A 27,856-nucleotide genomic window follows, 5' to 3' on the forward strand; every position below is an offset into this window, starting at 1 on the left:
GTCACAGACCCTCCTCCTGTCGCCATTGCCGCCTCACTTTCTCTTCACGTCAAACGCCAATCCTCACAACACCAGAATCATCTCCGGTCCACGTGAAATGCATCCTCCTTAACATCCGCTTTCCTGCACAAACACACCGTGGAAATTTGGGACCTGATAGACACCACCCGTCCTGACATCGCCTTCTTCACCGAGACATGGACTAACACAACTTCTGGTCCATTGCCATGCCCAGACACTACAATCTGCTACGCAAGGACCAGACCAGGAGGCGGCAAAGCCATCGCCCACATGACTACCCTCTGACAAACAGGAATTCACCCCCATCAAGGAGCACTTGCACTTATATCTGCACACCACCCCAATGATCACCACCTGCGGCACCCTCATCTACAGACCACCTGGAGAATGCCATTGTCAACCTCATAGTCCCCCCATGCAACTCACCTCCAGCAACTACCTTCTCCTAGGCAACCTCAATTTCCATTTCTACGATCACATCGACCACAACACCTCAACCCTACTAAAGAACCTGGACACAATCACTCTCAAGCAACTGGTTACTTTACCAACACACACCGCCAGACACACACTCTACCCCATTTTCTTCACCAGCAGCAACTTCACCATCAGTGATTCGACCCCGCTAAACTGGACCGACTACCACTGCATCCCATCCATTTTTCCATCTCCATGCCCAAAGTGCACACCCACTCAACACGCCCCGCCTACAGTAAATGGAACCAGATTTCAGAAGAGCAACTCTCCTCCCCCTGACACAACATATGCCAACACCTCAGACCGGAACCTCTGTAATTGGATCACCAACTGCGCCGACACCCTGGCCCCTCTCCAAAAGACCACAGAGAAACACTCCCCAAAAAAAGCCAGCTGGTTCACCCCGCACTCCAGGAATCAAATCGCTCATGCAGGAGACTGGAGAAGAAGTGGAGAAACAGCAAGTCCCATCAAAACCTCACAACCTTCAATGCCACCACACGATCCCACCACAGCCTGATCAGGTCCACCAGGAAGCATGCCCTGCAGGACTGCATTAACTCTACCTCTCACAACACTAAAGAACCTTTCAACGTCATCAAAGAATTTGCCAAGCCACAAGCCGAAACCACTGACATCCCTCCATCTCAGGAGCTCTGTGACAGACTGGCCACCTTCTTCCACAGGAAGATTAAGGACATTTAGAATAGTTTCGGACCCCAAGAGTCTTTGAACCCACCAACAACACCCCTGCAGGATCAGCTGGACCCATTCGACACCTGCACACCTGGACCTCCTCACGACCGGCGGCACCCTCTCCACCATGAGCAGCACCCACTCTGGAGCCCCGACCGACCCCTGCACACACTACATTTTCAACAAGGCCAGCGTTGCGATCGCAACAGAACTTTGCAAGACCATCAACTGCCCCCTAGAATCAGCAACCTATCCTTAAGACTGGAAGCACGCCGAGAGTGGCGTCTTCTAAAGAAACCCACAGCTGCAAATGCATTCAACACTCAGCTACGCCAATACATCGAGGACAACAACATCCTGGACATCTCTCAATCAGGATTCAGAACCAACCACAGTAATTAAACTGCCCTGCTCGCAGTCACAGATGACATTTGCTCCCTCCTCGAACAAGAACAGACAGCAGCTCTCATCCTACTTGATCTCCCAGCCAACGTCGATACAGTATCTAACCGTACCCTATGCTCCAGACTCAACGCAGCAGGCATACAAGGCAAGGCCCTTCAATGGATTTCCTCCTTCCTGACAGGCAGAACACAGAAAGTCAGGCTCCTGCCCCACCGGTCAGAACCCACCGACATCAGCTGCGGAATACCCCAAGGATCATTGCTGAGCCTCACACTGTTCAACATCTACATGATCCCACCTGCCCCCATTATCAGGAACTAAGGGATGAATATCATCTCCTGCGCTGATGACAACCAGCTGATCCTCTTCCTGACCTAGAACCCATCAACAGCCAGGAAGAATTTCAGAGATGGAATGGAAGCAGTAGCCACCTGAATGAGGGAAAGCTGCCTCAAGCTGAATTTGGACAAAACAGAGATCCTAGCCCTGGGACCGTCACTGTTGGCCTGGGACAACTCCTGGTGACCCTCAACACTAGGCAACCCCCGACTCCTACAGACCACACAGGTAACCTTGGCGTTATCCTCGACTCAGTGCTCACCATGACCAGGCAGGATAACAACCAACAGCCGGAAAACCGTGACACACACCCTTCTCACAAGCAGACTTGACTACGGCAGTGCCCTCTATGCTGGAACCTTCAGGAAGAACCTAAACAAGCTGCAACAGATTCAGAACATCACCGCCAGACTTGTCCTAGACATCATCTGCCAAGAACACATCACAGAACACCTCAAGAACCTCCACTGGCTCACCGTTGAGGATCAACTTCAAACTCCTCATACATGCCTACGGACCCAACTACCTCAACAACTGCATCAACTGGTACTCCCCTCTCAGACCTCTCCACCCGTCCCAACAGTCACTTGCCAACGTACCTGGAATAAAGAAGACCTTGGCTGGAGGAAGATCTTTTCCAAACCTGGCAGCAAAAGGCTGGAACTCCTTACCACCGTACCTCACACTGTCACCATCGCTGCCTCAGTTCCGGGAGGATCTCAAGACATGGCTCTTCGACTGATCTCTGAGGTCATCTCTCAGCGCCTTGAGACCCTATGGGTGAGTATTGCATTATACAAGCTCTCAATTGATTGATTGAAGGTGAGGGCCCTGGGCAATTGCCACTTTGCCCATGCCTTAAAACGTCTCTGGCTATGGCACAACAATATGGACTTGATGTACAAAAATATTTTGTGGTTGCAATGCTTTGGATTCCAAATTCACATTTTTTTGCGTCCACCAAACATTGTTGTGTTATGTACAAAAACTCCTTTGTAGTTCAAAAAATGTTTTTGACTCTCTTTCAACTTGCAAATTGGCTCTTGAGACCCATTATGAATAGAAAATAGGAGTGGACATTAAAGAAATGTCCTACTCCTATTTGAAAGTTTCAATGGTATGTGTCTTTGGTTTGTGACCACAATTGCAGTCACAAACCATTAATCAGTAACTGGCACTGTAGCTGGGGTTGTAACAGCTTCACAAAGGATACATTGTACAAGTAGGATAGTTTCCTTTTTGGAAATCATAGGAGTTGCCCTCCTGGTGACAAACAGTGGCCCACAGAAACAATACTCTCCCTTCAAAGCCTTCTTTGATTAGAAACCTTCAGCTGTATGAACTTGGGCTCCAAAGTTTCTTTTTAAAATAGAAGCTGCACTTGTCCATAAAAAGGACAGAGGCATATTCAAAAAAAGATGTTTCAATGCATGGAAGGCGAATGGGGGTATGCCCTCAATCCATAGATTTGCAGGTCTTAGCAAACTATATCTTGCATCGTTAATATTCATGATGGTTCAGGTTTTGAAACCTCCGGTCATAATAACTTCTTGTGATCTGAATGATGGGTACATCATTTAAATTGCATGACGTAAAATGGTTTACAAACCAATTAACGTGCAATTCGCATGCACTGATTTGTGATCTGTCATTACTATAAAAAATAGTACAAATACCTTATATCTGTTACTTTCCAAATACGTTTTTGCATTGAAATACAGTATTTTGCTTTCCCATGTTTGCTGTATTTTTTGACAAAGGACAGAGAAATGTACAGCTTTTTTCAAAATGGTCTAAGTGAGCTAGTTTACATTAGACAGAGCCTTTGCACCAAAAATCTACATAAACGATATAAAAAATATATATTTTTACCGTTATGGCATTGATACCTAAGATTGCATCACTGACAGTTCTAAATAAATCATGTTATATCTGTGATTGGTTACGAAAGATTGTTGAATGTCCTTGAATTCAAATAGTTACATTACACTGAAAGCAAATAAAATGGTATAGTTAATTTACTAAATTTGAACGAGAACAATCAGGTCAAATGAAAGGTTTCTTTTAGAGATTACACAGAGGGGAGTACATCAATATTCAGTTAATTCTAGGAAGAAACGTAATTGGCAGCCCTACGTTATATAGATGCAAGGAAGATGCAGCGTGGACACTACTCAGACTGTGGAACAACAGACAGAAGACAACAGGTTCCATAAGGTCTATAGCATAAATCCCAACTCTGCTGAAATGGAAATAGGACTTACTCGGACACAAATCCTTAGTCAGTTCCAACCATTTGAGAATCTCCAACTTTTGTTGAGAAATACTGAGAACTAATTCCTTTTTAGAATTACGCAGAAGAGGACCTCCCCCTTCCCAAAGTGTGATACAAAAGCAGGAGGGAATTCCATTGATCACAAAAACAGTGATAGTGTCCAGCTGAATTAGTGATGCAGAACAGCTAAGAAATATTCCCTTCACAGCCCCCTGCATTGCCCACCCAAATGTAAAATGTTGAAACCAGCTAAATATTAACTCATTAGACAAACGCACATTTAATCTTCACTCAGATGAGAGATAATTTTTGGAAACATTCAAGAATCTGACCATCTCTAGAAGTTGGTTGGAAGGACAACATGCACACAGGGGACACTGTGTGTTTCCAGTAATACTGAGTAAAACATAGATGTGACCATTGCACTGGCATTCCCCTAGTCACATGCAGCTGCACTAGTACATATTTCACAATAAAGCACAAACGCAGTAGAATGATCCTTTGATTACTCCCATTTACAGAAATAACAACAGTAAACTCAGACAAAGCTGAGGTTTGCAAGGTTTTCCCCTACTCCTGTGACACTCCAAGCATAGAAGTGCATGCTAAGTGTGCACCTTACCTACAGTCACAGCATGTGCTAATAGTATCAGCTTGCACAAGGCGAGGCTATTGAAAGAGTCATCAATTTGGGTGGGTAGGTACAGTGCTAATCTTAAATATTTGTAAAAACTTGATAACTACACAATCACACTTGGTCAATAGGCTTTCCTTTTTCTCAAATATATGTTAATCATTGATGTAACTTTTTGTGATAACCTAATCAGTTTGCTGAAGTTACTTCACAGACTTCCATAAAGGGCTGAAGCATTGTTTTTTTAAATCACTTTGACCTCTGATTTAAAAAAAATATTATTTTGAATGCATGCTAATTACACAGTGCTCATTGTTTTCAAACTGAATGTTTATGCTGTCTGCACAAAAATGGATAAGTGTAGATTACATTTTTTGTTCTTCAACACAATATTCTGAAAATTGCAAAAGCTTTTTAAAGCTTTCAATTATAAATGATAATATCAATTAATTGGTAATGAAAAAATGATTTATTTTTGTTCCTTATTTTTAGCAATCTCGCTAACATTTTATAAAACTTCTGAATAACATTTTATATTCATTCAGAGCACCCATTACTTAAAACATGTACAAACTATTAAGATTAACTGTCAATACCCAATGAAAATAAATTGTCACTGTTCGCCATAAACAGTGGCCTGCAAGCTATATATTTGAAGAGTCACCACTGTGTAATTCTACTGCATGAAATTGTTCCTTCATTTTGCTCGGCTTTGAATAGCTTCAAAATTATGGGTAAGGCAATGCAGGGCAAATCGCTGCATTGTCTTACTCTGCCCTGTGTAGGTGTTCTGTGGACATTGCAGTGGGTGTTCCAACTCTTCTTCCATGGATTTTGACGCTTTTCCAGATTTGCAAGGGCTTGTAAACATGGGAATGTGCCAAAAGTTTACGCCTACCCAGGAGAGGTGTAACGAGGAGAAATATCTTTATTTTGCCTTGTTTATTCCTCAGATATGTGCCATATTGGAAAAATACAGCACATTCCTGCCCTTTTCCTGTGACGAAGGGCAGCACAGCATGGTGACTTGCTGCCTGCCCTGCGGTACCTGACACATAAATAAAATATGCCCCTCATTCTGTTCAGTTGCACACATGCGAACAGATAAAAAAAAATCTAAATTTTCCTTTTGTATTATGCAAATGCACTAGTTAATTTAATGCACACAATGTATGCATCTATTCATATATAATATCCATGTTTGGCCTAGCCTGAGATTTTTCTTAATGATTTCAAAATAGGTTCTAAGAGAATCTTGTAACAGCAAATGTATTTAATGAAACGTTTTGGCTTTTTTTCCCCTCCAAAATAAATAACTGTTTTCTTGCAACATTTAAAACAATATATTTTAAACAGCCCTTCTATTTTTATGAACTTGGGCTGCAAAGTTGACCTTTTGATGGGAGTAATTAAAAATAAATGTCAGTGTATTTTCTTAATTAAATCTGGAGAACAGCCTCTCTAAATTTGCAACATAAATAAGAACAAGGAAGTCACTGTTTGTGGTTCTGGCTAGACTTGCAAATGTAAAATGGCTTAATTATAAACTTACAGGCACCAAACGTGGCTAAGGAGTTCCTTGCAGCAAACATCAATTTAGGTTGGTAAATTAAAAATTGATGGAACTTAAAACGTATTTGTTGGCACAATCTCAGTACAACCATAATAATACATATGGAACGTCAGCGCTGTAAAATGTTAATCCACAGCACATTAACATTTTGTTTTATCCCCGAAATTTCTTTGTCACAAATAAAATTAAAACCTACACTTTTAGGGCCTCTTATACCAAGAACTTTGTGAATTCCTAAAAATAGCTGATTTTAAGAAATTTCAAAACACTGCCTTTGCAACCAATGTACATATCCATAAGATGCAAATGAACAAATGGCTAAAATTAACAAATAGGCTTAACAACTCTGTTCTTTGTGATACTGAAAAGGGCAGTGAGTGAGCTAATTTGTAAACATTTCCTATGTTGCAATAGTCTATCCTAGTGCTATAAGATGACTCTTGAGTTAGTTGGAAATACTGTTCAATGCCTTTATGCAAGGAAGGAACTTAGAATATGTTCCCCAGTACCCCACATCAGCTCAGTACTCTAAAACTTCCCATTTTTAAGGAGCATATTGAGATCATTATGATAGGGAGATGTTGGCATATGAATATGACGGCATTAAAGTTGATGATACCACATTAAAGGAACTATAACGTCTCTATTATTACAGACTACCGTGTCAGAACGGTTGTCTTCAGGGTTTGAACTGCTACAGCACACATGAAGCATACTGAACATAATACACGTTTCCACATGCATGTGATACTTGTTTTTATCCGATTTGTTTTTGTGAAATACTGTATGTAAATTGAATGACTACAGTACAAGGAGTGCTTTATTATTGTTTTATAGATAAAACTGATTTTGATTAGGACTACATGCAAATCACAATCTATCCTTTTTTCTGAAAATGAAAGAACATTCTTGAACTTTTCATCTTTTCCACTGGTCGGTGATGTTGTAGATTTAAAATAATCTTTTCAGTCATCAAGAGTTTTGTCATAAAAGATGGATCAATTGAGTAAAAAAAATAAATCAAACAAAAAATCAATCACTTCTCGGTCTGAGCTGTGGCAGGGTATGCAACTCAATGCAGTTACAGGTAGTGTCCCTCTGTGCGCATAGGGAATTAATTGCATGTGTTCCTTTAGAGAACTTACCATAACTGGAATAAGGGTAGAACAGAATGCATGAATGTTTTATCTATTGAGTTGAATAAGGGTTCAGGATGGTAGGGAAAACATTATTTGTTGCTGTGTGTTCCCAATGTGATCAACATTTCTTCTGAGTAATCGTTGGGCCTTGTTTTAATGCATATTTAGATATTTATCATGTATCTACCAATGTATTTACTTTAGGGTGGATGTTCATGGGTGGGAGAGATCATTCCCTGTGAAAGGATCACTGCATTTAAAGCAGTGAAGCTTTCTTATATGATTAGTTCACAGTGACTTCATAGTATTGTACAAAGATTTATACTGTACAGGTTGGAAGGATGGTTCAAGGAGTTAAACAGTTATCACCTTTAACACATGATCTGCAGGTCATGTGTTCACATTCTGGTAAGGTTGAATCAGCCTTCCATCAGGCACAATAAATTGAGTGCCAATATTTTGTGTATTTATAATACTTACTATGCATAGCACTTAAATAAGACAGAAACACATCATGAAGTGCTATATAATTTGGACAAAGCGCTGAAAAAGGGCTGGTTGCAGGAAAATAACTTGTAATTGAACTTAAAATTGTAGAATTTGCAATGAGCTGTAGCAAGTCTCCCATTCTAAAGCTGAGGGATGTCAAAAGTCTTTACAGTGCAAAGGTCATAGTCCAAGAATCACAAACCACCCTCCCAATTAATATTAATTAAACAACAATTTTGTAAATGTGAATACAGGGATAGAGGTCTGCTGCCATATGCAGGTCTCCATCACAGCATTTGCAACATTGATGCCAATGAGTGCCAAATCAATTCTCACCCCAGTAATATTAATGCAGTGGGCAATGTGTTTGTGTTTTGGCAAACAGGCGCTTTGGATGACAAATGATCTGAACATCACTTGCAACACAATTGTGGGGTGTTGCAGTGATATGCTAAACACTCCAGTGTGCCCAGTCTCTCTGTGCATATCCAAACTAACAAGGGCCTCCTTTTATAGTTTGCATCTATATTAGCTGGGTGAAACCTTTTCTATATTTAACTTTTTACTCTAACTTTGCTTTTTTTGTACATTCCAATAGAGATTCACAAAGTGGTTTTGCAGTCATTACTAACTTTTCACTTTTGGCAAAATTTGTCTCAGTGCAAATATTTGCTAACTTTGCACTTTAGCTCTTTTCAGGCTTGGCACTCCTCCGCACTTCATGAAAAGATGCTTTCCATTTGCACACTCATTTGTGCTAATTGTGATTGCAAGGTGTTTTGTATTTAATGCCTTTAGACTTTAAGTAGAGTTTGTAACTAAGTTACTAAATTATCCTTGAATGGAACTACTGTACGGTAAATGCTCTATTGAAAAACTTTTCTCTAAAAGTGTACATCATCTTTTAAAGAATTAAAGTCATAAAAATTAAAAATGATGCACGCTCCATAATTTCCTTTGACAAACATAAAACACACCGAGAAAGCCTTTTTTGTCTTAATATCTTATTTCACAAAGAAATGGAACTAGAATAGAGTAAGGAGTACAAATTTCAATACTGCTATTTATTTTATTGTACTTATTTGATTTATTGGTTTTATATATAGCCCTGCTTGCGTAAGATGTTACTTCATGACACTTCCCAAATATAGGTGGGGTACTAGTTGAGAACAAGGACATGGGAAAGCCACTAAGAGAGTTAAGAAATAGTGGTAATAAGATAGCGGATTGTAGGTAGGATGCTTGGGTGGATAGGTGCATTTCAGAAACTTCACTCACTTGCTTTTACCCAAAAAAGTTTGAATGGTGCTACACCATAGAGTGTCTGTAGGTGGTGGGGCATCCGAGGCTTTGGTTTAATAGATAAGGTTGATTGGTGAAGGAAGAAGTTGACTGATCTCGAATGGTCTCACGTACCATATTCAAGGAACACATCAAATCAAAATGTTTCTCCATCCCCCAAATCATGCACTGTGTAAAGTGACACGCTTTGTGAGGGCAAAAAACAAAAGCGCATTGTCTCAAACTAAATTTCAACTTACAGGTGTTATTATGACTTACAGCGAATCCATTTTGAGTTCTTCTTATCAACTCAAGGAAAAGGGGACAGCAGTAGAGTATTCCATTAAAAGGGACAGCAGTGGAGCATTCCATTATCTCTTTGAAACTCACATAAGGATGTGTCAATTGATGGCAACCACCCGGGTCTCAAATGATTGCCGCAAAACCATCTACGATTGTCAGTAACTAATCATTCAGAAGGTGGAAGCTGTCTGTAAAGGATAGCTTCCACTGTGCTTATCTTTTGGTAACCCCCCACCCCCACAATGCCCCTTTAGTTATGTGCCAAATTTGTTGTTAGTGTGGCCCCTTTCACTTTAAGGGACGTGTCACAAAATGCAGTTTGTGAAAGTGAATTTAGAGATGGAGGTCTGTTTTCCTTTCCACACGTGCATCTCTACATTCCCCGAAAGAATCCTTCTCCTCTCACTTTTACTGGAAACAGTTGGCATATATCTTACAGCATTGCCAGCACATCAGGCATACACGCCCACACAGTCTAGCCACACTGTCCATAGCAAATAAGTCAGACCTGCAGATGGAAGTCATGACTGGAGGGGGGAAGCAAATAATTTGTTGCCCCTTTATATGTTGTCCCATACACAAATTGTAGATGTGCAGCACAACTGTCTTCACAGGTTTTGATGTTCTTTCAGCATCACTGTGTAATGGATGCAAATAACACAGAGCTCACGTATCAAAATAATGAAACATACCCAAGGGGAGTGTAAGACTTTGAGATACAATTCCAGTACACCCTTTGTGTCCCTCCTCCTGCTAATGCCCCCCGGAACCTCTGCTGAGGATGCACCTGTGCTGCGCAATGAGAACAGCTAAGAGCTGATGGACCAAAAAGTATCGTGGCACTTAGCTAGTGATGGCAGGCTTTACTCTCTTGGTAAAATCATCAAATATATTTCCCCCTTGGTAGTATGGACGTTTGTTAGTCGACTTGAAACTCCGTTAGGGAGTTAACATCAGAAATAAATTTTTCAGTTTGTGAAGCCAATGTGACTTACAAAAAGGGCCAATAATTAATAATTTGGAAGAATGAGATTATTTATTCATCCACTATATATTCAGGGTAAAAATAAGTTCACAAGATACAGCCATATAGTTTGAAGGCTGAAATGTGTCTGTAAGTTGTCATAATAAAATGATTACAGAATAGTAACAGCCACAATACAAATAAAACAAATTGTCTCAATAAGGTATTCCATAAAGGAACTTCCCTTTTCGGGTCTAACTGTAGGTTAAGGACAGCATTAATTGATAGGGATTTCTATCCAGGGAGTACAGAAGGATGGAATAACACGTCTGGTGAAGTTCAGTGGAGAATGTGGAATGCTCAGCACAACCCAGCAGAGAGACCTGTTCCCTCTCAGAGTCAAGGCAAATTCTGCCTAAGTAGCTATGAAATCACCAATTAGTAGCTTCAAAAACATTTGTATTTCTTTCTCACCCCGAGAACCAACCAAAAAGCACAACGTGAGGGAAGTTTGCATACTCCCTGAGTTCCCATCTCATCAAAACTGGGACTACAGCCACCAACCTTGAGCACCCCACCATACTGATATGCAATAATCAGAAGGCCTCCTTTGACCATTATTTCTTCCTCCCCACAGGCATCACTATCAGTCATCTAATACAAACAATAATCCTTTCTCTAGTTAAGAAGACATGTGATAATGAACCTGCAGAAGAAAGAAATTAACACACTGGCAAATTCAATAAAGCACTTTCAGTCTAGGCCTCATGTCAAGTTAAGCCTTTCAGAATCAAAATGAATGTAATTTCCAATATGAAGTACACATAAAGTGAGAATAAATAATGAGTGTTAAATGTGAATATGCATAATAAGATTACATCAATAGATTAATACACTCATATATATCACTTTGATGTTTGCAATGGAAATACTCAATTGATTTCTTTAAATATAACACACAGGTTAATGAAATCAAACTACACATTGAATATAAATGTTGTAAATTAGTATGCAAATGTATATTCATGACATACAAAGGGTGAAGACTAAATTATACTGCTCCTCTGGGAAGGCTGCCTCATGCCAGGATGTGACTCAGTGATACAGACTGGGATGTTTAGCCAACAGATTCCACTGCTTTGGGAATGTTGAGTCTATGCTAACACTGCTAAAAGCAAAAGCCAAGTTCCAGAATTCAAAATGCTGATGCTTAAAACTAAATTAATATGCCCTCCCAAATAACACTTTCTAGACTTTTCAATCCTTTCATTACCCTATTTAATCCAGCTAACAGACACAGCTCAAATTAACCCATATTTCCCTATACTAATTCACCACTAACCCTTTTGGTTTCCGGAGTAGCGTGTTACTTGCCGAAAACCCCTTTGATGCCACGTCAGGGTTAGTAAGCGCTATATAAACACAATTACAATTACAGGAAATATAATACAGTAAATTACTGCTGGACAGTATCACAGATTATCTGTGGGCAATTGACAGCTGCATGATCACCTTAGATAACAATGACAGTTATAAATGTAATAATGAGAGAACCAGCAAAACTGTATGTGTTAAAAGTAAACTCCGTTGCATTAGATTAGACATGGAAATGGGTCGAGTCCTAGGCAAAGACTTGCTCAGAAACATGGTCCAATAGATTTATAGGCCTGCATGCAAGTTTCCTCTAAGAGTATTCTTCAACATCCTGAGTTACAGTTGTTTCTGTTTTTGTCTAACTTCCCAGCCCTCTTTCCATCCACATGAATAAAGCAGAACGTTGTAACGAAAAATGAAGATGAACAGGAAGAGGACATAAGCAAGAGAATCACAACAAAAATAATGTGAAAGTTACTTTTGAACTGGTCTGACCTTAGACTTCTGCATTTGTTACTTTAGTCTAGGCCACTGCTTTCACAGTCGTAGTATTTTGAAATGTGATCAGTTACTCTCAGTCACACTGGTTTCAACAGTGATGATGTTACTGGGGAGATGTGGGTGGAGATCAGTGGTGGGCACAAGGAAAGGTGTGAGACACTATGTGGGGCACAGACAGCATTAGCATCTGTGGTGTAAATCATGTATTCAGGTTAAAGTAATTCAAAGCCAATGGTACATTTTCTTTGTACCAGTAAGAATCCTGTTGTCCAGTGAAGTTCTTCGACCTGCCCATTAGAGAGGGTTCTCAGCTGCCACTGCCTTTAGACAGAGTTATTTTGTAGGGATTAAAATGTGTCACTGGCAGGTTGCACTCAGACCTAGACAGAAGGAACAGTAATCTACTGGAGTGTATTGTGTTAGTCTGTCTTATCACTCAAGAGAAATCTGTCTCATCCTATTCCACCATACACCTTCCCTTTTGCTCTTCTCATCATCTGACATCCCTTGCCGCATCTCCAACCCTGCTCCATTCCTAGCTAGGAAAGGTGCCTTGGATTTTCTTTTTTATTCTCAAAGCATGTGTCACAAAAAGTGCTATTTATGGTTTAGTATAAATCCACTTAAGCATATTTTGAGAAAAGCGTCTTACAAAAGATATAGAGCAGACTTTAGATAAATTTGGCGAAACTTTTTCAGTTACGGTCATGGCTTGAAGCCTGCGAAGATGGCTACCTAGTTGAGAGCTCCAACAGCTGGGGGCGAGTTTGAGTGGATTAGTCCCTCCATCCGCCTCCATCGCAACCCATCTGCGGCAAGTCTGGATTTGGAATGCTCTCTTGAATCCCATTGAGAACTTTACAATCCAAAAACCCTCTGTATTCACCCACTTTCCAGGAACCCCAGAACTCCTTAGACAGACTGGCAGTGAGAGAATAGCAACCGCGATGCCACTAGGATCAGGCCACCTAGGCACCCAGCTGCATGATCGCTTGTTCGAAGACCCTAATCAGCTAAGGACCTCAACAAAAACGGAAATAGGACACCCAAGGCAAAGTCCGTAGCCCACGCCTATTGGTATTACAACTTTAGCAACAATATCCTGCACAAAAGGCTGATAGCTCCATGGCTGCCGGGCACATCTCCTTTTACCGCTGGCGGCTATTCTTAGGGAATGAGGGAACAAGACGTCTCTGCATGAGGACCCAAGGCATGGCAGTTCGATCGCATATCTCACCTCTCGATATGCGATAACATCCCTTGGGCCTCTGACTTGGCCTCCCGTCTAGGACACAGTCCTAACCCCGGACACAAACGGTCATATTGGGGGGTATAATTCACTACGTGCTCAGTGGTATACCATCATTACGAAATTCTAACATCCCACACACAGCGCATGTACATAATGAAGGGACACTGTCATGATAATCCCATCCCTTGGCACTCACGCTCACATCTCTGGAGGTGTGACTACTCAGCTAAAAACCAAAGCCTGGCTGACCTAACAGTCACATCAAGGAAAACAGCTAATTATGCGCCCAGCGATATACAAACACAATAAAGCCCCAACGAGCTCACTTACAGTGTGTAAAGTAATTTCAGTAATGCACCAACGATTCTGACATTGATCATTTAACTGCAAGCTGCAAGACCACAACAACACTGAGTTACATGCATTCCTGGCTACATTATTCAGAGTCCACAAACACCGTGGGGAAGCGCTGACCTTCAACACATCAGTGCACCAACCATATGGGAACAGGCATGATTGTGGCCTACTTAACAACTTAATCACACTGAACAAATGCAAACATAATTTGCACAGAATAAAACATAATGGTGCCACAGTGATTGGTTGGTTAATCTGAGTAGTCTATCTAGAGCAGAATCTAGTGAACTAATTTTTCCTTGATTTCACATTGACTTGCTCTTGGGGGTACACGAATGCTGGAAATGTGAGATTCAATGAATCAACATAGTGCTAACTACCACTTAAATACAATACCAATAACTGAGCTACCTTGCCTCCAGCTCTAAGTTAAACCAAACAGAGGGCAGAATCCTCCTACACCGATATATAGTTTCTGTGATCTCTCTCAATCCCTTGCGAAATACAAGCAGTGTTTAATCTTCAGTGACATTGTCATTGCGTAACCTTAAGCCTTAATTTCCACATCCCTTTCCGGCTCCATTTAACAATTCTACACTTCTATATGGACGACAAAAAGGAGCTTCAAGACAAAGAAGGGAAGGACCATAAAGAAAAGAAAGACAAAAAGACGTCCCCCAAATGGCCAAGCAAGATTACCCAACATCAAATCAGTGAGCAAAGCAATGCAGGACTTAGTAATCAATGAAAAAATGGACCTGATCCTCCACAATCTATCATCCTTGCAAGAACTAGCACAAAGTATTAAGATGAACACCGATCTTATGCAAACAGAAATCCCAGCCATTTGTAGTGAACTTAAATCGCTTTCTATGTGAACTACTGAAGCAGAGTGAAGAACCAGCAAGTTGGAGGACGAAGGCGACCAAGACAAAAAATCCAAACAAGCTACAGCTAAGCTGATAAGTACCCTCTGTACAACCATAATTGAACTAGTAAGCTGAAATAGAAGAGGAAATATAAGAACCTTTGGCCTGCCTGAAGGGTCTGAGGACCAAGCAACATCATGTGTCTCGTTCCTTGAACAATGGATTTTTCATAGCCTGGATATCAAATTCAAGATACCATTCAAAATTGAGAAAGCACACAGAGTTCCAACCAGGCCAATACTAGGCTCGGAAACACCAGGTCCACTCATCTTCAGACCACTCAGATTCCAGCATTCAGAAGCAATCTTACTACATATGAGAAAAATCAAGTCGCTCATCTGGAATGACAACAAAATCAGAATTTCTCAGGACCTTGCACAAAAATCAGTACTTAGAAGGAAAGGTTTTTTAACATTGTGAAAAATCCTCACAAATATGAACATCACCTTCTCCTTCATTGGTCGAGGCAGATTCAGAATCACTAACATGGGAAAATGTGTGCTCTTCGATGATCCTGCCGATCCACTATCATACATAGAGAATCTCCAGTAACAAGAAATGATTACTTGAACTAATACTTCAGTGCCAATCTGAAATCTATCCTTGACAGTTCGTCACCTAGACAGATGAGACTCAGTTAATTCAGTTTACAGATGTGACGATCTTTACATATCCAGAGTTTCAATATCTTTATTGATATGATCAGTTGTTTCTCAAATGTATTCAGCGCCATCTGCATACCTTCATATAATGTTAAGATTTAAAGTTATTCAGTTACCTTTTACACTACACCACCGTTCTTTACTAATTAATTAGTCACATTTTGTACCTCCTGCTTACGTGTGACAAATACACATTATAGCTAGAACACTTGATTACTGTACAAAGTATTTTGATAAGTCTCTAAACAATGTTTATGAGGTACCTTGTAAGTTCTTATTGTTTTGTTCCATTCCAATGCGTGATTCTTTCTGAATGCTTAATATCACAAATGATTTAAATGCTTACCTTGATTGCAGTTATATACGAATTTCTGATTACACAGGCTTTCCTGAAAGTCGGACTCACTTCCACCTACGGTAACATCAACAACCACTCTACTTTTTTTTATCATGCTTTATCCCTGTCTCCTCACACTCTGCTGCGACTCTCTTTTCTATCTTCCTTTCATCTGTCGTAGGGCGAACCATTGGCCACACCTTCCGTCTTAGGATAGGAAATTGTTTTTTTTCCATATTTTTCACTTTTTATATTTATTTTCTTATACTTCTTTCCTTTACTTCCCTCTCTACCACTCCCTCCAACCAAATGGGACCCTCTAGGCGCGAATCCATTAGGATCACCATTCCCTGTCATGTCACATTGTCAAGCTATAGGGCTACTACCTGCTGCTTTTCCACCAAACCCGAAATTCAGCTAACCCATCATACCACATATCATGTCCCGTCACATGTTTAGGATATTGTCACCCAAAACAAGGGGGCTAATTCACTCTTATCAGTGAACCCAAATTTCACCTAACACTCTTTATCGCATGCCATGCCTAACCAAACAATATACTGTCACTTAACATGAAGGGGCTCAATCATTTTGTCAAATGATGAAAGATTATAGATTACTGTCATAAACCTAAAGGGCACATTCTCCTACTTCAAGATACTAGCATAAATAAAGACATTGCCTGAAACTGCTTAAATAATTGGTACTCAGATCTGTCATGCTCACCCGCCTCTGACAAGTAAAATTGAGTTGTAGGTAACAAAAATGCAAAGAAAAGAGCAAAACCAGGGCACTCCTCAAAACACAAGTAATAAGTCCATGAAAGTCCAGTTACAGAAGATATTTTAATCCTCTATAAGGTGAGAAGCAAAATATACATCAACAGGTATAATTGTAAAATTGAGTTGTGACTGTCTTTGCAAGGACTGCAGGTATTAAAATACTCAAAACCGTACACGACACTGACAGTTGGATGTTCTTTTCCCATATCTCAAAAGATAATCAGGAGATCTTAATTGTTAATTTATATGCCTCAACAGTAGACTCTTACCCCCTTTGGATAGACCTTAATAAGAGGATTAATGAAATTCCAAATGGTTCAAACCTCTTTATGGGAGGAGACCTCAACCTACCAATGGACCTAGTCCTAGATGGATTATCTCCATGCAAACATATACCAGGGGAATCCCACAAACAAATGAAAAACCTATGCACTGCTCACAAACCTTAACAAACCTTTTGAAACAGAAGAGATAAATGAGGCAATCAAAACACTTAAAACCAAAAAGAAACAGGACCGGATTGCTTCATAGCTGTCTTCTATAAAACCTTTTTTTAAATGCTACTATCCCCACCTCAGAAGTCACTTTTTAACTTTTATGCCTCTGCAGGTACCACCAGTTCGAATTTTACTGAAGTGATTATTATAGTAATCCACAAAGACCGTAAAGACCCTCTAGAAACAAAAAAGTATTGACCAATAACTCTACCTAATATCGATTGTAAATTATATGCCAAAATCTTAGCCACAAGATGAGAGAAAATACTTCCCTCACTAATACATCCATCCCAAATTGGCCTTATAAAAGATAGACTAGCCTCTGATAACATACGGCTCTTGGCACATGTTATGGAAAGAGCAACCCTTCTCCAAACTCCGGGCTATGGCCGCAGAAAAAGCCTTCAGTAAGATGTCTTTGTCCTTCCTTAGATCAGTAATTCACTCATTTAACTTTGACCTTCAATTTAAACAAATTGTTTATGTTCTTTATTACAACCCTTCAGCCAAAGTTAGTCAATAGTTCCCTATCAGATAAATGTAACTTACCTCAAGGCATGAGGCAAGGATGCCTCCTTTCACCATTGCTTTTTCTTCTAGCTATAGAATCCATACTTTCCAAATTAAGACGTGTCTCAATCATTAAGGGCATACCGTTTGGGCTCACAACTCATAAGGTAGCAGCATTTGCCAATGATGTCCTCATCTTTTCGGAAGATGCAGACTCATCCCAGAAATTATGCTTCTAATCAGTACCTACTCCAAGGCTGCAGGCTACTCTTTAAATAAAGACAGAAGAGTGGTATTCCTTCTCAATACGATTCATCTATCTGATACGTTCTTTAAACTTCTGAATAGGTCTTTTACCCAATTTTTTGGGGCATAGTAAAAACCCCTGAATTGTAAATAAGTAGGTCTGGGTGGAGTTTGCAGAGTTCTGCTACGCGGAACTTCATGAAGTGCTAAAAAAACTCTGCTGTTCTGTGCGAAGTTCCGTGATCTGCGGAGTTTGGGTAAGGCACATTATTTGCGCTGATTTTCAGTGCCAGGAGTTTCTCCTGTGCCGTAAAATCAGCAGCACAGCATCATACGGAACACCAGAGGGTGCTAACTTCTTTCTGCCGCTCAACTAGATTTTCTACTTCCTCAACATGAGCTGCAGTTTTCTTAGTGCGAGCAGTAGTGACCTGCTGCAACCGTAAGCATTCAGAAATCTTGCTCGCCAACTTAATGATTTCTCTCGCTTGCCAACTTAACATTGGTGAGCCACGCGAGAGAAAAAACTCTGCTCTGACTTGTTTTGTGGAGTTTTTCTGAACTCCGCGCAGAATGGGGAAAACTCTGCGAAATCCACCAGCAGAGCAGAATTCTTTGCCCACCCCTACAAATAAGATATTATTAACGAACAAAGAAAAAGGAGGAGTGGGCCTCCCCAGTTTAAGCAAACTTGAAATGGCATTTCTCCTTATGTAAGCTATACAGTGTTGATATCCAAATCCTTTACTCCCACCACCCATATGGGCAGAAATAGAGAAGGCTCTCTTTGACCCTTTTACACCCCTAGCCATCATTTCGTTGAATTACTTCAAACCTATACACCAGGCTAATATACTCAGAAATACATTACGAGTGATTAAGCACTTAGCAAATGCACAATCAAATTAAACAATCAACCTACGCATCACTATGGCACAATCCACTGATAAAAATTAATGGTAAATCCCCCCACTGGCATGACTGGTCTTCACTAAATATCCTATATGTCAAGGATGTGATTGGAGAAACAAACCCCATTCCATTTTCCTCCATACACGCAACCTTGCAATTAATCAAAACCAATACTTCGGAAACCCACAAAATCCAAGTATCCTTAATATACTGACCCTTCTTGCAGCACAAGACCACCAAGCATAAAAAATATACAAAAAAACACACTGACAGCCCTTTACAGAAACAACAAAACAAATGGCTAGATTTTTTTCTTTAAAGAGGGATATGCTCATTTAAACGAGGAAAACTTTGGCACAAATCTGGAAACGTTTCAAAGCTAAGGATCTCCCCTATAATACAGCAATGTAAATATTGGATATTACACATATCCTTTTGGACCTCGACAAATTGACTCAGACAAATGTTGGAATTACTCCTCGGAGGTCGGTGACTTTGAATACATAATCTTCTACTGCCCTATGCTTGGCTCCTACAGGAATGACATTAATAATACCATTAACACCATCTTCCACTGTAATGTCACCTTGAACCCAAAATTAATTTGCCTAGGCCCCTGGATACTCTCCAACATTACACTACTTATCGAATCAGAATTCTTGCTATTTAACCTACGTCTTATTTTAGGGATCAAAACGATCCTTTGTGACCAGAAAGATGTCAATGCCATCTCTTGCAATACTTGGTGGGCCTGGGTTTGCTTTCTCAGATATGCAGATAATACTATCCTTAATAAAAATTTAAACCTGAACAAATCCAGATTACTTTGGCTTCCCCTGGATGTATATATATAACCCCTTACCCCTTCAGATCCGTTTACTCGACATTGAATCCCCGGCTAACCATGCCCCTTTTTCTCAGTTAAACATTTGGGTGGTCTTGTCTCTCCCACCCCTGTATCTTTATCTCTCTCCTCTCTCTCTCCTGTCTTGCGAGAAGCAGCCCCTTTGTTGCTCATGTCAGACAACGAGTCAACTCCAATAGCCGGGTATACTGATATACTTTCATGCTCGTGAATCTTTAACTTGCTGTGGTACCTGGTACCACATTTTCTGATATAGAGCTCATAAACAATTTCTTCGTTGTACCTGACCATGATGTTTCAAACTTTAATGTAATACTTCTGCTTCTTGCTTATTCTATTATTTTATGCCACGTATTTTGTTATTTATTATCTTTTTCCTGTTCACTGATGCATTTTGCACCATAAATCTTCAATAAAATGTTAAAATAAAAAATTTAAAATAAACCCTGTCAGTTGGGTTCATGGACCCTAACAGGATCAACCGACCCAAACAATCGGATTGGCTGGCATCAATGGAAAATGTTCTTCAGACACATACCACATAATATGATGCACTCCAGCTTACATCATAAAGAGAAGTGCAATGGGTGCAGGCTGGATGTTGGGCTACCAAAATGGAAGAGGCTGTCTTAAGTTCTTAAGTAACAAATAAAAGCCTGGTACTGACAAGGAGTTCACATACCCACAAACAGGACCAGAAGTTTTTTAACAAGTATTTTCTTGTCTTTAAATCATGATTTTTTATTTTTTTTAAAGGAAAATTCACAATTCACATTGAGCACTGATTAGCCAGGCCCAGAGTGCAAACCCTGCTGTTTACAGTCCTAGGGCATGTGCAGCAGTCTCAAAGGCTGGGGTGGGCTTGGGTTTGGCATGGGATTTCAATCACAACTGGACACTGGCGAAGGCATGTCCCAAGAGTTTGCTGCACAAAGCAGACGTTTGGTAACACTGAGGCTGATGCAGGGGTTCCCAGAGGACACCGTGCACGGATGAAGGCTGTGCACAGCAGGTGTTCACCATGATGAGGGTTGGGCATAATGAATTATAAATATATTGGGGTTCGATGTTGTTAGACTTAGCATCCATAGCGTGGTCTCCCCTAACTTTTTGCCTCTGCTTTCCAGGTTCCTTCTGTGTGCTGGACTCTGTTTTTGCTGTTTTGTTTGCTCTGGACACTTTAGTACTGCTGACCAGTGCTAAAGTGTAAGTGTTCCCTGTGTAAATTATATGTGTAATTGACTTTCCATGATTGGCATAGTTGATTTACAAGTAAGTCCCTAGTAAGGTGCACTAGAGGTGCCTAGGGCCTATAAATCAAATGCTACTAGTGTGCCTGCAGCACTGGTTGTGCCACCCACACTAGTAGCCCTGTAAACATGGCTCAGACCTGCCACTGCAGTGTTTGTGAATGCAGTTTTAAACTGCCAATTCGACCTGGCAAGTGTACCCATGTACATATAAGGCACACCTAAGGTAGGCCCTAGGTAGCCCCATGGGCAGGGGTGCAGTGTATGTTAAAGGTGGGACATGTACTGATGTGTGTTACTTGTCCTAACAGAGAAGTACTGCTAAAGTCAGTCTCAACTGTTGCAAGGCCCACCTCTCTCATAGGTTAACATGGGAGCTGACTTTAAATATTATTAAAGTAAAGATTCTCTTTGGGAGCACATGAAAATATGGAGTTTAGGGTCTCTGAACTCACAATTTAAAAATACATCTTTTAGCACAGTTGTTTTTTAGATTGTTAGTTTGAAAATGTCACTTTTAGAAAATAGGCATTTTCTTGCTTAAACCATTCTGTGACTTTGCCTGTGTGTGGATTGTTTGTCTGGGTCAGTTTGACAGTTGGGCTGTTTGTGAATCCCCTTTAGACAGTGAGACAAAGGGAGCTGGTGTGTAGCGTGCAAATCCTGATGAGGCATCTGTGCTAGAGTGGAGTGGAGGGGAGGAATGGTCACTTACACCTGAGTGGGCTGTGCCTGCCCTCACACAATGCAGTCCCCAACCCCCTGGTGTGTGTCTCGGGCCTGGCCTGGGAAAGGCAGGATCTTGTAAACAATAGAGACTTTTCTTTGAAGTAGGCCTACTTCAAAGGCAGAAAGGGGTATAAGTATTGGACCCAAAACCCCTGAAACTCAGATTACTTCTGGAACCAACGGGAACCTCTGCCAATGAGAAGAGCTGGAGAGCTGGAGGAGGAGTACTGCCCTTTTGCCTGTGACTGTACTTTGCTAGGTGGGTCTGCAGTAGCTGCTTCTGCCTGAAAGAGACAAAGATTGACCTTTGTGTGACTTCCCACTAGTGAAGAATCTCCAAGGGCTTGAACTGAGCATACCTCCTGTTGTTGAAGTCTCAAGGACATCAAAGACCTCTCTCTGCCAGCACCTGGACTCTCTGCTGAGATTCCTGCCCTGCCAAGTGGTGCCTAACCTGTCTCTGCTCCCTTGAAAGGTGAAGCTGGTGGAAAAGGACAGAAATCCACACACAGACCGCTGTGCGGGAAACATTTGATGCACCATCTTCACCGCAGCTGATAAGCAATGCTCCGCCGGCCTTACAGCTAAAATTAACGCTCCACCTGCATCACGGCTTCAATGCAACATCGCTGGGCGTGAAAAATCAATGCAAAGCCTACCCGGGCCCGAAGTGCCCATCTGGGAATCGATGCATCACTCTCTTGTGGGAGAGAGGAAACGACGCATGCCGACACAACCAGAGAAGGAACGATGCAGTCTTGTTTGCAAGTGAGAAATCAACACATCGCTGGCCTTTTTGGATGCACACTTGCCCGTGCGGCTTTTTGTTATGTTAACCAGGTACTTTGTGTAACAACAGCATTCTCATTGTTTTCTAAGGATTAAGGACCAGATGTAGCAAAGTTTTTGCATGTCGCAAACAGCGAATTTTGCTGTTTGCGACGTGCAAAACCCACATTGCGATGCCCAATCCCCGTTTTGTGAGTCGGTAACCTGGTTACCGACTTGCAAAACTAGACTGCGAGTTGCAATTAGGAAGGGGTGTTCCCCTTCCTAATTGCGAGTCGCATGGCAATGCTGCACAAAGCGATCGCAGTTACCACCAGTGTCACACTGGTGGTAACCCATTCTCAAAAGGGAAGGGGTCCCATGGGACCCCTTCCCCTTTGTGAATAGCATTGATTTTTTTTTTTCATTTTGTAATGCATCTCGTTTTCCTTTAAGGAAAACGGGCTGCATTACAAAAAAAACTGCTTTATTTAAAAGCAGTCACAGACATGGTGGTCTGCTGTCTCCAGCAGGCCACCATCCCTGTGAGTGCTGCGAGTCGCAAGGGGGTTGCAAATTGCGACCCACCTCATTAATATTAATGAGGTGTGCCTTTGCCACGCCCTTGCGAGTCACAGATGGTGTCAGGGACACCATCCTGTATACTGAATAGTGACTCGCAAATTGCGAGTCTGTCTGACTCGCAATTTGCGAGTCGCAATTCAGGAATTTTGTACATCTGGCCCTAAGACTCTTATTCTTTTTAAAATTCATATCTTGACTTGTGTATGTTGGATTTTTGTAATTTCGGTCTTGTTTGATTTAGATAAATATTACCTATTTTTCTAAACTGGTGTGGTGTCCATTTTGTAGTGTTTTTACTGTATTACTGTGTGTTGGTACAAATACTTTACACATTGCTTCTGAAGTTAAGCCTGCCTGCCTGCCAAGCAACCAAGGGGGTGAGCGGGGGTTAACTGAGGGTGATTCTCCTTTGCCCTGACTAGAGTGAGGGTCCGTGCTTGGACAGAGTGGAAACTGACTGCCAACCAGAGACCCTATTTCTAACAGATGTAGTATTTGCTCCATACAAAAAAATCACTGAAAAATGTGAATGGTAAGTTAAGGTTTGTTGGCTCATAAGATCTTAATGCACGTTTAAAAAAATATGAAGACACTCCGGCTAAAGTAACATCATGGTTGCAAATCAAAATCTAAAACCTGCTGAAATTGGCAACTTTTAGTTAGCTGTGCAAACCATAACTTGTCCTCAATGTAGTGGTCATGAGCTAAACTTTGGTGTTGTGGATGACATGTGCAAGACAAGACACATCATATTACCTGCAACCCATGATGCACATGGCCTGAAGTCTCCCCACAGCAGATATGTCTGTAGTGAGATTAAGCGCAGGGCCGTGTTTATTCGGAGGCCTTTTGCTCAATCCCCATTGTGCCTAGACCATGCACGTGAATCCTGGTACGCAAAGCTGAATCATTCATACAAGGTCTAGGTACAGGTTATTGTCTTTGACCAGGACCTGCAATCCATCCCCACTGATTTACGCCATCACTGGGGGTAAAACCCATGAGTTGGCTGTGGGTGAGGTGATATTTCGAAACACTGACTAACACTACATAGCATCCTCATGTAAGTAAATAACACATTGGCAAACAAACACTTGTTTATCCATAGTGATGTCATAATGATGTCAGTGGAAAGGTGAAAGATGATGTCACCTGTGATGTCAATAATGTAATTAGAGATGTCATCTGTGACATAAGGTGTGATGCTATAAGCAGAGCATTTGAGGCTAATTAATGTTTGTACACCTAACTAGACAATTCCAGCCTTATAAAGGAGCACGGTTACAGCAATTTGATTGTGGGCACTTACAAGCACTCCTGAAGGACGTCCTTGGAGTGTCAGCAGAGGAAGCCCGCTGAACCCTCAAGTCATGAGGCCCCCAACAGGTACTACGCCATACTGATCGACATTCATTTCTAAGATGATTACTTCATATGCGGCCACAGGAGAGACAGGAGTGGTACTGTCAACATGTTGCCAGGGGCTACAGATGTAAAAACATATTACCTTGCCCCACCACTAATCTGCATATTTGATGTCAGTTCAAGAAGTTGGGCAAAGGTGCTCAATCATAACAGCAACTGGAGGGAGGCCGTTTCACAACATTTCACCAATTTGGATAAAGATTGACATCTCTTCAGCAGACAACGCTAGTCTGCTTGCATCAAGGAATAAATCTGACTCGAAGATGTGATTTTTAAAATGCAATTTTGATCTGGCGTGTATCAAGTAATGACACTAATGTAGAGCAAGTTATTCTACAGGTATTTTAGAGTGTGGTAGAAATATCACCAGAGAGAGTCCATTCAGATGATGGGTTTTACCCAAACTAGTTTACTGTATTTGTGTCTATCATCAACTCGAGCTGATGTTTAGGCATGTGGAAATAAGGACCTCATGTTATTATCTGAATTATAATAGACATACATTATTCTGCTCCACAATTACAAATTGCTAACTTTCTTGTTGGTTTTCATGACAGATAAAAGAAAGTGAGTCTATCAAGATAGAGAATGCAGAGACGACTAGCAAACTAACTATAACTGCAGCGAAGCAAGAGCACTGTGGATGTTACACTCTACTTGTAGAAAACAAATTGGGCAGTAAGCAAGCACAAGTGAATCTCACTATTGTCGGTAAGCCCTACAAATCTTCACTTTGCCATAATAATGTCTTTCAAGAAATCGTAATTTCCTAATGACAGTTAAATGCTTTGAATGATGAGGAATGCACACACTTGTGATTGTTATGGGCATTGTTGTTTTTACAATATATCAGAGATCCAGGGATGACATGTTTCTTAACTGTGATTATCTTCTATGTTATAAATTTTAACCCCTTAGCTGCTGGGCCTTTCCCCCCCCCAGTGCTGAGCCCTTTTTTGGCTATTTGGGGTAGTTCGCGCTTAGGGCTTCATAACTTTTTGTCCACATAAGCTAACCACGCCAAATTTGCGTCCTTTTTTTCCAACATCCTAGGGATTCTAATGGTACCCAGAGTTTGTGGTTTCCCCTGGAGGAGACCAAGAAAATAGCCAAAATACAGTGAAAATTTTGTTTTTTCCGAAAAAAAGGGAAAAAAGGGCTGCCGAAGAAGGCTTGTGGTTTTTTCCCTGAAAATGCCATCAACAAAGGGTTTCTGGTGCTGAAATCACTATCTTCCCACCTTTCAGGAACGGGCAGACTTGAATCAGAAAACCACATTTTTCAACACAAATTTGGCATTTTACTGGGACATACCCCATTTTTACTATATTTGGTGCTTTCAGCCTCCTTCCAGTTAGTGACAGGAATGGGTGTGAAACCAATGCTGGATCCTGGAATGCTAAACATTTCTGAATACTAGACAAAATTCTGAATTCAGCAAGGGGTCATTTGTGTAGATCCTACAAGGTTTTCCTACAGAAAATATCAGCTGAAATAAAAAAATATTGAAATTGAGCTGAAAACAACAGCCATTTTTCTTTATGTTTTACTCTGTAACTTTTTCCTGCGATGTCAGATTTCTGAAAGCAATATACCGTTTTGTCTGCTGGACTCTTCTGGTTGCGGGGATATAAAGGGCTTGTAGGTTCATCAAGAACCCTAGGTACCCAGAGCCAATAAATGAGCTGCACCCTGCAGTTGGTTTTCATTCTATCCTGGGTATACAGCAATTCATTTGCTGAAATATGAAGAGTGAAAAAGAGGTATCAAGAAAACCTTTGCATTTCCAAAATGGGATCAAGATAAGGTTTTGAGGAGCAGTGCTTATTTGCACATCGCTGAATTCCGAGGTGCCCATACTAGCATGTGAATTGCAGGGCATTTCTCAAATAGACGTCTTTTTTACACACTCTCTTATATTTGGAAGGAAAAAATGTAGAGAAAGATAAGGGGCAATAACACTTGTTTTGCTATTCTATGTTCCCCCAAGTCTCCCGATAAAAATGATACCTCACTTGTGTGGGTAGGCCTAGTGCCCGCGACAGGAAATGCCCCAAAACACAACATGGACACATACAAATTTTTGGAAGAAAACAGAGGTGTTTTTTGCAAAGTGCCTACCTGTATATTTTGGCCTCTAGCTCAGCCGGCACCTAGGGAAACCTACCAAACCTGTGCATTTCTGAAAACTAGAGACCTAGGGGAATCCAAGGAGGGGTGACTTGCGGGGCTCGGACCAGGTTCTGTTACCCAGAATCCTTTGCAAACCTCAAAAAGTGGCTAAAAAAACAAGTTTTCCTCACATTTCGGTGACAGAAAGTTCTGGAATCTGAGAGGAGCCACAAATTTCCTTCCACGCAGCGTTCCCCCAAGTCTCCCAATAAAAATGATACCTCACTTGTATGGGTAGGCCTAGCGCCTGCGACAGGAAACGCCCCAAAGCGCAACGTGGACACATCTAAATTTTTGGAAGAAAACAGAGGTGTTTTTTGCAAAGTGCCTACCTGTAGATTTTGGCCTCCAGCTCAGCCGGCACCTAGGGAAACCTACCAAACCTGTGCATTTCTGAAAACTAGAGACCTAGGGGAATCCAAGGAGGGGTGACTTGCGGGGCTCGGACAAGGTTCTGTTACCCAGAATCCTTTGCAAACCTCAAAAAGTGGCTAAAAAAACAAGTTTTCCTCACATTTCGGTGACAGAAAGTTCTGGAATCTGAGAGGAGCCACAAATGTCCTTCCACCCGGCGTTACCCCAAGTCTCCCGATAAAAATGATACCTCACTTGTGTGGCTAGGCCTAGCGCCTGCGACAGGAAACGCCCCAAAGCGCAACGTGGACACATCCAAATTTTGGGAAGAAAACAGAGGTGTTTTTTGCGAAGTGCCTACCTGTAGATTTTGGCCTCTAGCTCAGCCGGCACCTAGGGAAACCTACCAAACCTGTGCATTTCTGAAAACTAGAGACCTAGGGGAATCCAAGTAGGGGTGACTTGCGGGGCTCGGACCAGGTTCTGTTACCCAGAATCCTTTGCAAACCTCAAAAAGTGGCTAAAAAAACGAGTTTTCCTCACATTTCGGTGACAGAAAGTTCTGGAATCTGAGAGGAGCCACAAATTTCCTTCCACCCAGCGTTCCCCCAAGGCTCCCGATAAAAATGATACCTCACTTGTGTGGGTAGGCCTAGCGCCCGCGACAGGAAATGCCCCAAAACACAACGTGGACACATCACATTTTTTCATAGAAAACAGTGCCTACCTGTGGATTTTGACCTCTAGCTCAGC

The 27,856-nt window shown here is 41.3% G+C and overlaps 1 protein-coding gene across 6 annotated transcripts in view; it reads left to right on the forward strand.

The window, feature by feature from the left end:
* Positions 1-27,856, forward strand: part of MYLK (myosin light chain kinase) — a 1,681,938-nt gene that overhangs the window by 1,359,760 nt on the left and 294,322 nt on the right. For all 6 annotated transcript variants that reach the window (XM_069224656.1, XM_069224654.1, XM_069224658.1 and 3 more), the window contains one exon: positions 25,135-25,288. In XM_069224656.1, coding sequence (XP_069080757.1) covers positions 25,135-25,288 — 154 coding nt within the window. The remainder of the gene's footprint in view (positions 1-25,134; positions 25,289-27,856) is intronic.

Source organism: Pleurodeles waltl, chromosome 3_1, assembly GCF_031143425.1.
Source record: "Pleurodeles waltl isolate 20211129_DDA chromosome 3_1, aPleWal1.hap1.20221129, whole genome shotgun sequence".
Classification (NCBI taxonomy): Eukaryota; Metazoa; Chordata; class Amphibia; order Caudata; family Salamandridae; genus Pleurodeles; species Pleurodeles waltl.